The 17,702-nt window shown below is 35.4% G+C and overlaps 1 protein-coding gene across 5 annotated transcripts in view; it reads left to right on the top strand.

Moving 5' to 3' along the window:
* The window catches only part of C5 (complement C5), a 79,901-nt gene that overhangs the window by 33,137 nt on the left and 29,062 nt on the right, over positions 1 to 17,702 (top strand). For 3 of the 5 annotated variants that reach the window (XM_037493868.1, XM_054689157.1, XM_054689158.1), the window contains 10 exons: positions 736 to 865; positions 1,459 to 1,521; positions 2,404 to 2,604; positions 5,011 to 5,101; positions 6,810 to 6,883; positions 7,585 to 7,724; positions 9,840 to 10,067; positions 11,586 to 11,646; positions 15,975 to 16,064; positions 17,072 to 17,284. In XM_037493868.1, coding sequence (XP_037349765.1) covers positions 736 to 865; positions 1,459 to 1,521; positions 2,404 to 2,604; positions 5,011 to 5,101; positions 6,810 to 6,883; positions 7,585 to 7,724; positions 9,840 to 10,067; positions 11,586 to 11,646; positions 15,975 to 16,064; positions 17,072 to 17,284 — 1,291 coding nt within the window. The remainder of the gene's footprint in view (positions 1 to 735; positions 866 to 1,458; positions 1,522 to 2,403; positions 2,605 to 5,010; positions 5,102 to 6,809; positions 6,884 to 7,584; positions 7,725 to 9,839; positions 10,068 to 11,585; positions 11,647 to 15,974; positions 16,065 to 17,071; positions 17,285 to 17,702) is intronic. The other 2 variants (XM_054689155.1, XM_054689159.1) reach the window with 2 other exon arrangements.

Below are 17,702 nucleotides of genomic sequence, written 5' to 3'. Positions count from 1 at the left end.
GTAGCACAAAAGATGACTGGGTAGGATCCTTTGGGATTTTTGGGTTTTGTTTTGCTCTCACTAAAGTCTGTAGCACAGAAGAATTCAAAAATGATTGATTGCATTCCCCCAAGTTCCCATTTATCTATCCTGTGCTACCATTTTCTAGGTTTGATTTTTTTAACAATAAAAAAAATGAGAAACTATAAAGTTAAGGATATTAAGGATAGAAAACATTGGGGATTGAAATTAAAACTGGAATGAACCCCCAAAGTAAGTTTTTTTTTTGTGGGACCCTCGCCGGTGGCCAGGGAAGGAATGGTTGAGCACTAGGCCACCAGGGGAGGCCCCCCAAAGTAAGTTTTAACCTTAGAACCCATATCCCCAAGACACATGAGTTTGTGATTTTTTTTTACAACTTAAAAATTAATTCACTCATTTATGCATTTGCCCGTTTATTCTTTTTGGGGGATGTTGATTGCAACGTGCTTTGAACAAAACACCATAGGTCAGTTTCCAGAACTCTACTTAAGGCTTAAGACTTAGTTTTGCATTTAATTTTGAATAGATTTATATTTATAAATACGAAAGGATAAACTAAAGGTATGAAGCTGAGGAATTTGGTCTTTGGTGATATGATAAATGAGTGGCCTTTGTACTGCACGTTTGTTACCCCCATACAATAACTTACCTTTAGTTCTTCAGAGGAATGACTTACATAAGGGAATAGGCTCAACATTTTACCTCTTTGGACAGGTATTTCAAGCTTTAGAGAAGAGTGACCTGGGCTGTGGAGCAGGTGGAGGTCGCAACAATGCAGATGTTTTCCATCTGGCAGGACTCACCTTCCTCACCAATGCAAATGCAGATAGCACCCAGGAAAACGGTAAAATACTCAGCATTTTTGGTGTGTTTTTCAAATTGCTTACTGAAATTTACATTGATCATTTGCCTCCCATACCTCATTTTTTCCCTCCAGAATATTGTCTGCACTGGTCCTAATGACATGACTACATAACTCCCCTATATGAAATATTTCACGGACCTTCAAGATAAAGTACAGATTCTTTAGTGTAGTACTCACAGCCTTTCATAATCTTCCCAGATCTCTCCAACTATTTCTGGCCTTCTTGTGTCTAAACCATACAGAACCACGTGTGGTGTGTGGGTGGCACTATGCTGTGATGCACATGCGGCCTTTCTTCATCAGGACTTTTCCTTGTCAATAGCCTGGAGAAGCTGCTACTATAAGCCTCATCTCATCTATAAGGATCCTTCCTATATAGAATTGATTATTCTCTCTTTCTATAATAGGGAGAATATTGTAGGGACTAGATCTATTTCTGAATAACAGCAGCGCATTGTTGCACATTCTTACACTTGTAAATGTTTTAAACTCTTAATTAATTTTACGGGATTTTCTTTTTTGAGATTTTTAACTCCTTTTCCTCCTTTATCTTCTTTATCTTTTTTAAACAGATGAACTTTGTAAGGAAATTCTCAGACCAAGAAGAATGCTACAAAAGAAAATAGATGAAGAAGGTACACTAAAAGTTTCATATGATTGTAAAAAAGTTATAGATATATCATTCTAAAACTGGAGAAAGTTAGATATTACCTGACTTCCCCCAATTCAGATAGAAAGGGTAAAAGAAAGATAATTACAGATGCCTAGCTTTACTCCCTTAGAAAGATTAATTCATGAAAATCTAAATATAGTATTTTTGATTCTTCTTTGGGATATACACCTAATAGAAATTATTTTAGATCAATTTTTAAAATGGAAATATGATAGATAACTGGCAATGTTACAATAGAAAGAACATTTAACCAAGAGAGGCAGTGACCTGAGTTCAACCAATAATCATGACTCTATAGTTATATAATAATTTCTTCTGTTTGTATGAGTCATTCTTATTCTTTTTTTGAGTCATTTTAATTCTAATCTTCATTTTCAGTGCTAATGATATGAAAAGAGCAACTGATTAATTTGAGCATTTATGATGAAGAATGATGCTAAGTGAAGGTCCAAAAACCATGTAATATAAAAAATGTTTGGAAAAAATAGTATACTTAGCTTGCAGAAAGAAATGTTGTATAGTGATGACAGCTGTAATCATATATCTGGGTTTCTCAAATAGTTATTTTAGACTGCTGAAGTCAAGGTGCCAGTTTCAAAGGTTAGTAATTAGCTTAGTTACAGGAGCCCTTAGCCATTTAGTGTGAATTGTGGTGGACTACCTAATGAGCACATTCTTGCCACTCCTGGAGTTGTTTCAAAGGGAGACTGGTGAGTCAACCAGACATGGCTGCTGTGAGGTGGGGGGGATCTCATGTCAGTAGTAACCAGGTATTCCTTGAGCTCCCTTCTAAGCCTGAGATGTTAGGACTCTGCATAATCCATCACTTTTATTGCCATTTCAGCTTCTAAATATAAACATGTAAATGTGAAGAAATGTTGTCATGATGGAGCAACTTTTCGTCATTATGATGAGACCTGTGAGCAGCGAGCTGCCCGGATTACAGTAGGCCCAAGATGTGTACAAGCTTTCATGGCTTGTTGTACCATCGCCAGTGAGTTCCGTGCTAACTTTTCTCATAAACCTCTCCTATTGGGAAGACTACGTAAGTCTGACATTTTCTACTGAAATTATGCCCAACTCTGTAATTTCATGCTGCTAAGAAAATCAATTTTTATGCTTTATTTTAAATTGGAAATAAAAAAGATGATTTGTAAATGCTATCTCCCAAAAAAATTAGTGAACATTTTTTCAGTGAAAGGAGGCCTGTGTTCTATAAAGCAGAGTGCAGTAGATCATAGTCAAGACCAATTCATTAAAAAAAACTTTACCCCTTCTGAGCTCCAGCTCTCTATTTTTAAAGCAAGAAGCTTGGGCCAGATAATCACCAATATACTTTTGGGTTATAAAATTCTATTGGTCTGTGATTTTATAGAAATCAGAAATTCTGTTTAGGGCCTCCCTGGCAGAGCAGGGTTTAAGTCTCAGTGCTATCAAGATATCTCCATCCACTGTGGCATGAGTTCAGTCCCTGGCCAGGGAGCTAACCCACATGGTGCAGCAGACCACTCCTGTCTTGCCCACTGCTCCCCACTCTGACTCTAGTGAATCCTCTCACCCCTCTGCACCTCTGGCCTACACCCCTGTTCTTGTATGCATAAATAAATAAAAAAAATCTATTTATACCTATACAGGCCAGATATAACAAAATAATTATAAATTTAGCTCAAGGTTAAGTGTGCATATAAAAAATTGAAATCTTATTTCCATTTCAACCAAGATGTATTTTTTTTAGAACTTTCATTTTATTTATATATAATGTCAAAACACAGCAAAAACAGATTGATAGTTTCTGTTTTGTATTCTGATTGTTTTGCTTAACAAAAAAAAATCTAAATTTGCATGTTAAACATGGTCTATTTGAATTGGTATATTTCTGCAAATAAAAATTTTTGTGGTCATTTATCTAAGTCATGTTATTAGATTATTTAGGTTATTTTCAGATTTTTGTTTATACTAAGCAGCATTTTCTTTTTTTTTTTTTTTTTTTTTTGTTATATGTTCTTAGTAGATTTTATTTCCTTTTCATTTCCTATTTGAAAATTTTGTTTTTTATGGGACTCACTGTTTGATGGCCTAATAACTACAAATTACTGACATTTGGATTTGCTTCATTGTTGTTGTCAGTGGCCTTGTGGGTCATGCTTTAAGAACAGTGTTTTTTTTTTTTTTTTTATCTTTAAACAATATACTTCGATAGCTTTTGCGCTTTCATTTTTTTTTTTTTTTATAAATTTTATTGTTATATTCCCCATACAATTGCAGCCCCCCCATTCTGACCCCAATCCCTCCCCTCCCCCCCCGCCCCCCTAAAAGTGTCTCTGGTTCATAGTTTTTTGTTGATTTTGATTTTCACTTTCTTATAGTTATTCATTTTCCTGGTCCCTTATTTAAGTTTTCTAGATTCCTGCTATGAGTGAGACCATCCGGTATTTTTCTTTTTCTTTTTGGCTTATTTCGCTGAGCATGATCCCTTCCAGCGCCATCCATGTTGCTGCAAATTGCATGTGTTTATCTTTTTTGAATGCTGAGTAATATTCCATGGTATATATGTACCACATCTTCTTGATCCAGTCATCTATTTTTGGGCATTTGGGTTGTTTCCAAAGCTTAGCTATTGTAAACAGTGCTCTAAGCAGCATTTTCATGAACTATCTAATGAATAGACAATATGCTTAATAGTATATATAAGATATATGTAACATATATTTATGTAGTATATACATTTTTCATTGCCCAACTTTTTAGCTGATTTGGCTTCAGCTATACAGAGTTCAGTCTCCACAGCTCTCTCTGTTGCTCATTTCAGAGAGTTGACCTTCCAAAACTCCCATCCATGTGGCTATTGCTGTGTTTCTTCAAGTCTTTTCATGGGTTTTCTCCCTATCCTGCAGCCTTAAACTGCCTGCACACTTAAACATGGACAATTTTAGGGTTCACCTAATCTGTCTCCCTTTTCACAGGGATCACACTTCTGGATCGCTTGTGTTCTAAGTCTGAAAACTGTTGTTTTATATAGTTTTCTAGTTTTTTAAGGTGGAGGGATCTTGCATCTTGGACAGAAGCAGAAGTTTTACCCATGTTTATTAAAATAAATATAAATAAATTTCAGAGCTAACACAGAGAATCAAAAACCTTAACATGAATGTTGCAATTATAAAAATACAAATAACTATATACTCATCAATATCTTACATAGTCTTTGAAACACTCAACGTTTAGCCAACATTAAAGATTTAAGGAACAAATCATTAAATGTATGTTTATGTTTTGTTTTGTCAATGTTACTAGCATAGAAATCCTAAGACCTTCATAGCTCTATTTTGAAATCACTAAGCAAAATGTTTCACTGACTTTAGGGAAAAAATTGTTATAGACAAGTGTTCATATTTTAAAATTTGACTATAAGTAGTATTTGTTTTTTCCATAATTAATTGTCTTTTTCCCCCAGATGTAAAGACTCTGCTACCAGTAACCAAGCCAGAAATAAGGAGCTATTTTCCAGAAAGCTGGTTATGGGAAATTCATCAAGTCCCCCAAAGGTATTATACTTCCTTGATGTTCTTCTCAAAATATGTGGTAGAATGCAAATATTATGACCAAAAATCTATCAACTACTCATTTCCCAGTAATTTATTTAAAGAGTTAAGATAATACTACCACTTTTGATAAATTTTGTTCCATTTTTGTTTGACTTATATTTCAGATATCTCCTAGGCTCTAGTGATTGGTTCCAGGGCAAGACTAACTCTTGGGGGGAACGGGTACTATCCCTTTAATATCATTCAATTTCATTAAACATTTACTGAGTACAGTTACATGTTGTATACTATATAAAGCAACCATTTTCATCGTATATTGTCTGTAAAACAAACTATAAAGCAAACATTGATTAATAAGAAGAAAGGCTCTTTTCTTGTTAAAGTCCTTTATACAACACGTTTTTATGGAATGCCTTCTCTGTACCAGGCACTGAAAGCAGTGATGCACTGTGCCAAATCACTAAGTGTCATCCTTCCTTGGGGGTTCAAAGCGCTGACTTTCAAAGCAGCGGTTAAAATAGAGCCCCAAGCCTGGCAATAATCATCTAGGGGTCTCCTTGTCCTGACCATGTCCCCTGTAATTCTTCCTCCTCTTGTCTGCCCATTTTATTTATTTATTTTTTTACATTATCTGATTTTATTTATTTTTTTTTTTAAATAATAAATTTTATTTTTATATTCCCCCATACAACTGCACATGCCCCTTTCTGACCCCAATCCCTCCCCTCCCGGCCCCCATCCCCCAAAAAGTGTCTCTGGTTCATAGTTTTTTGTTGATTTTGATTTTGATTTTCTTATAGTTATTCATTTTCCTCATCCCTTATTTAAGTTTTCTAGATTCCTGCTATGAGTGAGACCATCCGGTATTTTTCTTTTTCTTTTTGTGTCTGCCCATTTTAGCTGACATTTCTTCTGACATTTCCTTTGCTAAGCCTCCCCACCACTGTTTCTCACCCTAGAAGTGATTGGTATAATTGCCCTTCCCAGTTGTTACTGTGTGTATTATAATAGTCTTTTTACCTGTCTTCTACATTAAACCATAAATACCTCCAGGCAAAGTCTCAATTCAGATAACTGTTTTACATTCAGGGCCTGCAATAGAGTCCAGTTTATAGGGGGGACTAAAATGTGTTGAATTAATATATACTGCCTCTGAACTTCTAAAAGACTTTATTAGTATAGTAATTACAGTGAATTGCAATTTATTTACTTTACTGTACCTACCACTAGACTTTACAGCTTAAGAATAAATTAGTGCTATGCCTGACACAAAGTTGGTGAACAATAGCTATTTTTTGAATGAAAGAAATAAATATACAACTTTAATCTAAATCAAAAATTTAAAGTTATGCCAGCTTTTTAATGAGCAATGTTAAGATACATTACTTTGTTTCCCCACTTATACTGCACAATGAACATAATTTTTCCTTGCTTACTATGTTTTGAATTAACAGTGTTTCAAAGGCATCTTCCTAATTCAAATTCTCATTATAGAAGAGAAATATCTAAAAACTTGGAACAAATAGAAGAGTTATGGAAAGTATTTTTCTTCTTAAGGATTTCTTAAGATATAATGGGATTATATCTTGCTGTGATTTTTTTTCTTCTTCCAAAGTGCAGTCTGAGGCAGAAATTCTGTTAATGAATACTGTCAAGTTAGGTGAATCAATGTTTCACTGTATTTGAAAATCAACATTTTAATTTCCAGAAAGCAGCTGCAATTTACACTACCTGATTCTCTCACTACCTGGGAAGTTCAAGGTGTTGGCATTTCAAATAGTGGTAAGCACACTTGAGTTATATTTGTATTTAAGGAATGAGTTGATTAGTAAAATGTTGTTTTTCTGTTTAGACCTATTTTACCAATCATTTTTAAAATGATGTCATTTAAAAAATATGACTTTTAATGTGTTACAAAAAGCTTGGATGTGTCCACCACATAATTTTCTTCTTTTGTCTCTTCTACTAGCCAGCAATTTATAAATACTGTCAATTCCCACTGACCCTTTATTTTTTCTCAGCTTAAGTAGAGTTAGAAACAAACAACTTCCTTCCAGGGTAGATCTCCTTTTGTGGTTTAATGCATATGCTTTACACATTACTTCAGAATTGGTTTTGTTTTTTTGTTGTTGTTCTTTTTGTTTGTTTTATCTTAGAAAATCTTGGTTTCTACAATAAAATTGTACACCAGTCTAGTGGAGCCAATAGTTAATATCTGAAAAAGAGATTTGATGCTCTGATTGATAAACTTTCTCAGGCCTTAGTGTTAAATATCTATAGGACAAAAGAAATTTTCTGTTTATACCAATAATTGTTAAAATAAAATCAGTGAGTAGAAATTCTAGGGGCAACAGTGCAAAGAAAAACATGATCTAATATTCCTTTTTCCTTGAAGCAAATCAAATGTGCGACATTTTAGTACTAATAAAGCAATATAGGAATTCCCCAATATCCTTCTCCTTTGCTTTCACCTTTGGCTTAAGGTATATGTGTCGCTGATACTCTGAAGGTAAAGGTGTTTAAAGATGTCTTCCTGGAAATGCATATACCACATTCTGTTGTACGAGGGGAACAGATCCAATTGAAAGGAACTGTTTATAACTACAGGACATCTGGGATGCAAGTAAGTAGTATTTATTGTATGTTTGAATAAATATAGAAAAGGGAGAATCTAATTTTCTGAGAATTATCACATAAAACAAAAAATAAAAACACAACATCATAAACTGAGCATTCATAATGAATTTTAAACTAGATGTACAAATTAAGAAATGAGGGGATGAAAATAAGAGGAAGAGTTACACATTCATATTTAACTTAAAAAAGAATACAAGTGCATAGGATAATCGATGTGTTGTAGGGGTTCAGAAAAAGATGAGTTCACACTTCGTTCATTTAGCACCCTGGACTTCAAGTCTCTTGATTTCCTTTTGATTTATACTCATCTTCACTTTGTAGCTCATGTCATCCCACTGAAATCTTTATTTCAAACATCTCACCAAGCAATCACAATCTCCTTCCTGTCTTTCTAACTCATTAAACCTCTTATTTCAAAACCATAGCTCTACTGCATCATGGAAACCTCCAATCCATTGACTCCACCACTTATTTATTCTCCATGAGACCTTGCTAACACTAAGGTCTTTACTCCTTGTTCAGGTTTAGAATTCACAAACCATCATTAATATCATGCCAACCTCCTTGGTCCTCTATCAACAGAGTACACTCCATGACAAACTGGAGTCAGACTCACCATGCGAGTCTCTTTTTGCCAGTACATCTGTGAAGAGAAATGTACAATAGACTGATTTCCTTTGCAAATCACAAACTTTTAGTTTGGCAATTCAAAAATTAAAAACAAAAATCTAACTATATTTTTAAACTCTAATTTCATTCTTACAAATGAGTATTTCAATAATCTCCAAACATTTTGCTTATATACTCCCTAATCTTATTAAGAAAGAATTATGTACCCCATTGACACTTTTTTAAAAAGTTAGCATCTAAATTTTTTTCATCAAGTTAAAACAACATGCAAATTTATAACTTTTTGAATATTTAAGTATTGATATTTTGAAAATAAGAGTGCAGAATTTTAAAACCATAGCACTCCATTTAAAAAATACCCATCTAAGGTGATTCTCCTTTGAATCTGCCTGTACGCACTCTTGTGTATGTATTCTCACCTACAATGAAGATTCATTTCTTTTTTAAATGGTATTTCCATTTTTAATTTTTTTATTCTTTTCAAAATTTATTTTTTATATGTATTTTACATCATTGTTCATTTTTAAACAATGTTTGCTTCCCCCCCTCAGGTGTAGTCCCCATAGAATTTCCTTCACCAATGCACCCATGCACCAACACAGCAGTCCCCTGTGCTCTTCCCTCCCTCCCTCCCTCTGATCCCTCTCCCTCCCTTACCCTACAGGATGTTCATCTATTCATATAGATGAATTCTTTGGGGGTATAATTCTCAATTCTGTCAGCTCATTAGATTTTGGAGGGGTGATGAAGAATATTCACTATTTGAGCCAGAAGTCAGTAGGTACTGTTATTTTCCCCATTATAAAGATGAGGAAAGTGAGGGTGAAAGGGGTCTTGCAACCTGCTCTAAGCACAGTTAGTATAAGGCACAGCCGGGACTTGAACCAAGGTCATCCTGGAGCCAGACTATTGTTGTGAGATGGGGTGTAAGTGGGACATTAATAAGAGGTAAGGTTGGAAAAGTATATTGGGGAAATAATGGGCAGGACCTTGAATGCCCAGATATAGAGTTCTCAGTCTTTCATAAAACCATTGTTTGTTCATTACCAAAGGATACAAAGATGAGTAAGACACACAGCGTGTCAGAGCCTGGGGTGCCTGTTGTCTTCAATATATTAATATAAATATATTTGTCATGAGTATAAAGAAGTGGTGTAATAAATGCCATCATAGCAAGTGAACAGACTGTCAGTAGCTTCCCACCAGAATTAATTAGTAACAGCTAATTGGAAATCTAATTGGAAATTAATTGGAAAACATTTCTTAACCAGGATTGAGATTTTTAGATATCCCTCCTCACTGTTAAGCTCTACAGCAACTTGTGTGAGCTTTCTCCTCTGCATTGAATCCACAACATTGTTTAACACTGGAGATGTATCAGCAGTGAGTTTGTGACCAGACAAACTTAGGGCATCCTTTCCTTATCATAAAGCATTTATATGTATGTAATTGTTCGCTGGTAATATTGCAGTTCTGTGTTAAAATGTCTGCTCTGGAGGGAATCTGTGTGTCGGGAAGTCCAGCCACGGACCGTCGGGGAACTAAGTCCTCCAAATGTGTGCGCCAGAAAATAGAGGGCTCCTCCAGTCATTTGGTGACCTTCAGTGTGCTTCCTCTGGAAATTGGCCTCCACAACATCAACTTTTCATTGGAGACTTTGCTGGGAAGAGAAATCTTAGTAAAAACATTAAGAGTGGTGGTAAAAAAAAAAAATGCTTTTTCCAAATTCTTTTTTTTTAAAGGTTTATTTATTTATGCAAACAAGAACTGGAGTACAGGCCAGAGGTGCAGGGGTGGCAGAGTGAGCGGATTCACCGAAGACAAGTGGGGAACAGAACAGGCAGACTGAAATACACTGCTGCGGGGAGCAGTGGGCAAGTCAGGAGAGGTCTGCTGTGCCATGTGGGTAGCTCCCTGGCCAGCTGGGAGATAGAACTTATGCTACAGAGGCTGTGGATATCTTCACAGTGCTGTGCTTAACCCCTTACGCCCCCAGGAGGCCCCCAATTTTTTCTTTAAAAACACTTTTTCACACTTATAAAAACATTATTAGCAACTTATGCTTAAGTGATTCAGACAGACAAAGAAAATGATAACATAAATATAATAAAATGTTAACATTTGGGGGATTCTGGGTGGATTCTGGGGGGATTTGGTTATCTCAGGTTTTTGGCACTATTCTTATAACTTTTCTTTAATCTGAAATTATGTTTAAAATTTCAAACAAATAATAACAGTTGTTCATTGTTGAAATATGTAATGTTGAAAAACCACGAAGAAGAAAATAAAAATCACCAGTAACCCCAAAACATAGAGATACCCATTTAAATAAGTTGGTATATATCTTTCTAGGATTTTCCCCCCAAAAAAGACATTTAGAAGATTTATCTTGAAATCTGTGCCCCACATTAAGATAGGTGCTGAGATACAACAATAAATATGATATAGCCCATGCATTCACAGTTTAGAAGGTATAGTCTAGAAAACCTTCCATTTTGTAAATGAATAAAGAGGCACAAAAAGGAAAACTATCATTGATTATGTGCTATTTAGTTATTCGGTCTGCTAAGTATTTTCCTGTTAGCTTAAGATTCTTGCTAAGAGTCACATGGCTAGCTCATGATGAACTGCATCTTCCTAGTCTTCATCTCTGAGTTGTTTTCAGTCTTAAAATTCACTTCAGTGAACATGTATTAACTTATTCTGTGCATGGCACATTCCATGCATCCTTTCATGGTGGCTCCTTGCACCAAGTCTGAAATCATGTGCTTCTCCACCTCCTAACAAGATGACATTGGATATATTTATATTATATATATATATATATATATCTGTGTGTGTGTCAGTTGCCTCATCTGTCAAGCAGGCTCAAAATACAAGTACTACTTCATAAAGTTTTCATTAAGATTAAATGAGCACATCTATCCAAAGCACTGAGACCAGTTATCTGGCTTATAGTAACTTCTGTTTAAGCATTTGCTCTGATTATTATGCAAATAGCCAGAAAAACTTATTCCTGCATGTATGCATATAAGTATTTATACATACTTGGTCTTCCCCAAAAAGAAAAAAAAATGTTTTTTAATTAGAAATGTGGTCAAGAAAAGCTATCTAGGGAATTCAAGTAATATAAATTTAATTATGTTCTTAATTTAATGTTTTAAGTTATAATGTTTCAATTATGTTCTTAACTTAATGTTTCCTGCCTTTATTTTAGCCAGAAGGTATCAAAAGGGAAAGTTATGCTGGTGTTACTCTGGACCCAAAGGGAATTTATGGTAGGCAAAATGATTTTGTATTTTATATGACATCTTTTGCTCTAGAAACTAAAGTATATGTGTATCTTGAAACACTGTTTTTCAAAATGTTAATTATCTGAATCAGAAATATACACTTCTTAGTTATTTAACGTTCCTTATATATGTGTTTTGCTATCATCTAGATGGGTTTAGAAGAAAGAAGAATTCCACTATTTTTATTTTTATTTTTTAAGATTTATTTATTTATGCAAGAACTGGGGTACAAACAGAGGCACGGGAGAGTGAGAGAATTCACCAGAGACAGAGCAGGGAGCAGAACAGGCAGACGGACCGAAGACACTGCTGCGGGAGAGGCAGGATAGATCTGCAGCATCATGTGGGTTTCTCCACGACCTGCTGGGAATCGAACCCATGCTACAGAAGCTGCGGACAGCTTCACAGCGCGGCGCTTAACCCGCTGCGCCACCAGGGAGACCCTCCACTAGTTTTAAATGCAAAGCTTTGTGAGATAGTAATAATTGTATTACTTTCTTTCTTTTTTTTTTTTTAGGATCCTGTCCTAAAATTTTAATATCTTGCTCACCATGGATTTCTTTTATTTATTTATTTTTAAAGATTTAGTTATTTATTTATACAAGCACTGGGTACAGTCAGAAGTGCGGGAGGGCGAGAGAATTCACCAGAGCCAGAGTGGGGAGCAGAACAGGCAGAAGGACCGAAGTACACTGCCGAGGGGAGCAGCGGGCGGCAGGAGAGGGCTGCGCGCCATGTGGGACCCTCACCCTGTGGCCGGGGATCGAACCGGCGCTACAGAGGCTGCGGGCAGCTTCACAACCCAGCGCTCAACCGCTGTGCCACTGGGGAGGCCCTGTATTACTTTCTTTATATATCAGTCATTTTCTCTCCATCACAATAATAATTTATAACATTTTTTAGAGAACTATCTGTCCAAGGAACATCTAAGAAAAAGTCATGTATATACATATTTACATGTTTTGTTTTAAAACACAATAACTCTAATTACTTAAACCCATTTCTCATTTTTCCTGCTTCCTTACTTTTCCATGAAATGGAGATTTTGTTTTGTTGGGGTTCTTTTGTGTGTGAGTTTTTTATTTTTTTACTTTTATATTTTTTTTACATCATTTTTCATTTTTGCACAAAGTATGCATTTTCATCTTGGTTATAGTCCCCATACAATTCCCACTCCCCCTTTTTTTTAATCCTGCTCCCTCCTCTCCCCCTGTAGTGTGTCTCTGATTTATAGTTGCTTGTTGATTTTGATTTTTACTTTATTATAATTAGTCTTTTTCCTGGTCACTTATTTAGGTTTTCTAAACTCCTGCTATGAGACCATCTGGTATTTTTTTTTTTCTTTCTGGCTTATTTCGCTGAGCATGATCCCTTCCAGCTCCATCCATGTTGCTGCAAATTGCATGCATTTATCTTTTTTGATTGCTGAGTAATATTCTATTGTGTATCTGTACCACATCTTCTTAATCCAGTCATCTATTTTTGGGCATTTGGGTTGTTTCCACAGCTTAGCTGTTGTAAATAGTGCTGCTATAAACATAGGGGTGCAGGTGCCCTTTTGAATTAATGTTTCTGTGTCATTGGGTAAATATAGAAGAGATTTTGGAATTGCTGGATCATATGGAAGCTCCATCTTTACCAGGTTGAGGAATCTCCACACAGCTTTCCATAGTGGTTGGACCAGTTTGCACTCTCACCAGCAGTGCAGGAGAGTTCCTTTGAAATGAGAGATTTTGAATCTTCTCAAAAGTTTGAATTTTATAAACACTTGAGCGCTTAATAAAAGTCTAAGTATAATATGTATTAATTAAATTTAGAATGTGCTACTTACTTGTTTTCAACAAAGAAAGACCATCCTAGGTCTTATTACATGGTTAAAGATTGCCTTATTGTTTCATCGAATTGCTTTTCTTTTCTTTCAGTGATATTGTGTAGTAGGGTGGGGAGTTAGCTAGAAATCAAGACCTCTATATTCACGGTGCCATATCCTCTGGGAAGGAAAGAGTTAATACATTTTAAATCAGCTGCATATTGTAAACTGAATAAAGATGACTTCAATTTGGGGGGAGGCAATGAAAAATTCATCCATGTACATGTATCCATACAAGATATGGATACATATCTAATGTCTAATCTAATGTTTTTCTCTAATGTCATCACACAAATTTCCTCCCATCTGAGAGTGGAGATACAAGAGTTCTGCCTCTGCAGCTATCATGTCCTTTGGCTTCTCTCCCTTCTCATGATTATACTGACATTATAGAAAGCAGCTTTCCAAAATGGCCTGTCATATACATTCTAGATGCAAGCATCAGGTCCACAAGGTAGGAATGGCCTCTATCTAGGAATAAATCTCTTTACCCTTGTCATTTTTTACTACTTAGATTTAGGTGTCTTTGTTATTTTCTAGAGATCTAAAAGGATAAAAATGACAATCATTCTGTCTCATTTATTTCAGAGATCTTATTAAATACTTCTAATATTTACATATTGGACTTACTATAACAGTATGACAGTTCATAGAATTCAGGTTTTTTTGAAGGCTAAAATGTATTTGGAGATGTAAATGGTCAGTAATATTAGGAAATCTGAAAAAAAAAATCAGCAAGGGAGAATGAGCTATCAGAAAAATGACCAATAGTAATTTAAATTGTGTGACATAGCTTAAAAAGAGGCAAAACAGAGATGCCATACTCAAGACCAGCTCTAGTCTCTACCTTTTCTCTCTCCCTGACTACTACTCCTGTCAACTCCTTTCAAATCTTGGAGTCAGAGTTAGCTCCTCACCCCTCCCTCACTTCCTGGCAAACTACTGTCACTGGTCTGGGCAGGCCCCTCTCATATTTTATTTTCTCCCTTCATCCCTGGCCCCCACTCCCATTTCCCTACCTCCAAAGGCAACTACTCAAACATGTTTGCTATAAATCTTTGAGTAGGTAGGTAATGTCTCATGTCTGTGTGTCTTTGTAGCATCTATCATGAATACTGGATGATTTCACTTATATGTGGAATATAAAGAAGTGGGACAAAAGAACAGAAAAAACTAAACCAAAACAAACCCTAGAAATCTGTAGAATTGAGGTTATTGGAGGAGGAAAGTAAAAGGAGAAGAGGTCCCAGGGTGCAGTGGTAGAGGATTATGGGTGCTTTGGGGTGGGTATGGTATGGTCACATCCATCTGAAGAGGTGTGAACCTATACCCATAAATCATACAATGTGTTTTAAATTAGTGTTACCTCAATAAATTAAAAAAATATATATCTCAGGTGTTGTACTATAAATCATATGCTATTGTTTTAACTTTTTAAATTCAATACTCTGTTTTAAAGAAATGTCTCTGTTGTTATATGTACATTTAATTCACTGCTTCTTATATAGCATTCCAGAGTGTGTCTCGCCAAAATTTTAATATCCATCAGTTAGTGATGGATTGCCCACTACCATAAATATGCTACTGTGAACATCCTTATACATCTCTCTTTATGAATCTGTAATTGAACATTTATCTAGACTTTATATCCAGAAGTGAGACTACTAGGTCAAAGGTCATGAAAATATTGAAAGTCATTTACTTCTATCATAATGCTCTTTGGAATGAATGTACTGTTCAGATCACAGTTCCACCTATACTAGCTCTGTTACCTTGAGTAATTTGCTTTCTAAGCATCAGGTTCCTCATCTATAAGATAAAAAAGTAAAATACCTATCATGCAGGGTTGTTGTGAAGATCCAGTGAATTACTGCACTTTTTCTAATGTTTCATATTCTACCAGTAAGATGATAAATATGATCACTTTATTAACAAACCAATTATTATAGTAGAAAAATGTTCTGATACAGGTAGACTAAGACTGTTATTGTGCAGTGAAGAACAGCATTCCACCTGAGGGAAAGGTGGAAAGAATTTCAGGGCACACTTCCCAATGGAGCTAATCATCACATCATCACATGTCATTTCCTAAATTACATGTTAGTTCTTTTAGATTTCAGTTCCAAGAACAGTTTTCTTTTTTTGGAGAAAAAAATGGCATGCCCCTTTTACTGGTAAAAAAGATTTATACCACTTACTTGTTTTCTCTCTTGTAATGACCAGAAAACTTAGAGCTGAAATTAATGTTTTATTTAAAGAGAAAATATAAGCTTAGTGTTTGATAAAACTCAGGCATTTTTAACTTTGTGTTTAAATTGTAATATTGCTATTATAAGAGAGCCTTATTTTAAAAAATTCCCTGGATGTAGGTATATTGTAAATAATCTGCAAATAGTCTTAACTCGAGAATGCCATATAAAGCTACAATCTTTTTAAATTTCAGGTGCTCCTAGTAGACAAAAGGAGTTCCCATACAGGATTCCATTAGATTTGGTCCCCAAAACAAAAGTCAAGAGGATTGTCAGTGTAAAAGGTAAATTAACAAATGTCATTTTTATTTCTTAATTTGTTTTTTGGACAAAAATCAAATATTCTCATGATAATTCATTTCTTCTCTTCTCTACTCAGCATTTACAAATTTACTTCTGAGAGTGCCCTACTCTTATTAAAACCCCAACCATCCTTCCCACTATCTTCTTCCTCTGGCCTAATTCAAATGGGGGATTCATTCTTCTATAATGGAAAGTGGGGGCCTTCTTTGGCTCAAAGGCTTCTCATAAATGGGGGCTCAGCTGCTTCTAGACTTAAAGAACTTTTCACCATCTTAGTGACCAGTCCTGCTTCAGAGAAGGCATAGTGACCTGCAAATGACCCCAAGAGAGCAGCGCTGTGCTATCCCACTCCCAGGAGGTCTCTTTCCTCCAGTGTGTTTGCAGAAGTGGTGTGTTTGGTGGGGTTTTCCTGGTTTCCATTCTTGACCATTCAATAACATAGCATCAAAATAATTGACTGTCTTGACAACATTTTATGGTTTTATCAGATAAAATCCTGAAATCACAAAATCTTAGTAGTGGAAAGTACCTTTTTGATCCTCCAAACCTGCTGTTGAATATGTAATAAGGTGGCTTGCCCAAGATTGAAGTGAGTTATAGATGGAGCCCTCCCAATGCTTATAGAGCATTCACATTTCAGGCTGTTTGCTTTTCTTTGTAGAAGCATTGATTCACGAGGCTTACAGTATCTCAAGACATCAGGTTGAACAGTAACAATTTGCATTGTCTTCTGTGCAGTTCACTGTATCACACAATCTCACCACCATATGACACTGGAATTTTAAGCTTGTTTTTAGTGTTTCCTTTTAAACTATCTTCTTAACAAGATCTTTTCTCTCTCTCTTTCATCAGCTGAGAAGTAATTAAACTGCCTTTATGAAAATGGAAAAGAATAGTGATGATTACTCTTGTCTGTATATAAAATACACTGTCAGTTAAAAATTGATAGAAATTGTGGTCTACTTGAATTTTTGTTTGCTTGTTTCAGGAATGCTTCTAGGTGAGGTTATGTCTGCGGCTCTGAGTCAGGAAAGCATTGACATTCTTACCCACCTCCCCAAGGGGAGCGCAGAGGCAGAACTGATGAGTGTTGTCCCAATATTCTATGTTTATCACTACCTGGAAGCAGGAAATAATTGGAACATTTTTTATCCTAATTCGTTAGCGAAAAAACAGGACTTGAAGAAAAAAATGAAAGAAGGTAAAAAATATCTACTTTATCTATTATACATAAATATCTTGTGATTTCTGGGCTAATATTTAATTGAATAATTAAGTTGTTATGAGTTATACAAAAGTTTAACTGTAAAAGCACTTCAGCCCCTGAGATGAACTTGACTATAAAAATAAATGCTATTTGGAGCATTTTGGCTTAACGTACCAAAAAGCCTGGATGAGAGACAAGATGCCTGCAATCCAAACCCTGTAGAAGCTCCCTTCCTTCTTGAATGAACTCAGAATGTTCTATTTGATAATTCCCATTCAAGTAATTAATATATTTTCTTTGACAAATTCAATGTTGGCCAAAATAATATGCTTGCTGCCCAGCCCAAAGGAAGTTTTCTATTCCCATGGGCTAACAAAGTGATTTTTGAGTGAAAATGCAGGTCAGTGAAGCC

This window comes from Talpa occidentalis, unplaced genomic scaffold (genome assembly GCF_014898055.3).
Source record: "Talpa occidentalis isolate TD23 unplaced genomic scaffold, MPIMG_talOcc4v2.1 talOcc4.7, whole genome shotgun sequence".
NCBI lineage: Eukaryota > Metazoa > Chordata > Mammalia > Eulipotyphla > Talpidae > Talpa > Talpa occidentalis.
The sequence above is the reverse complement of the archived record's forward strand: the minus strand, read 5'-3'. Positions and strand labels throughout refer to the sequence as shown.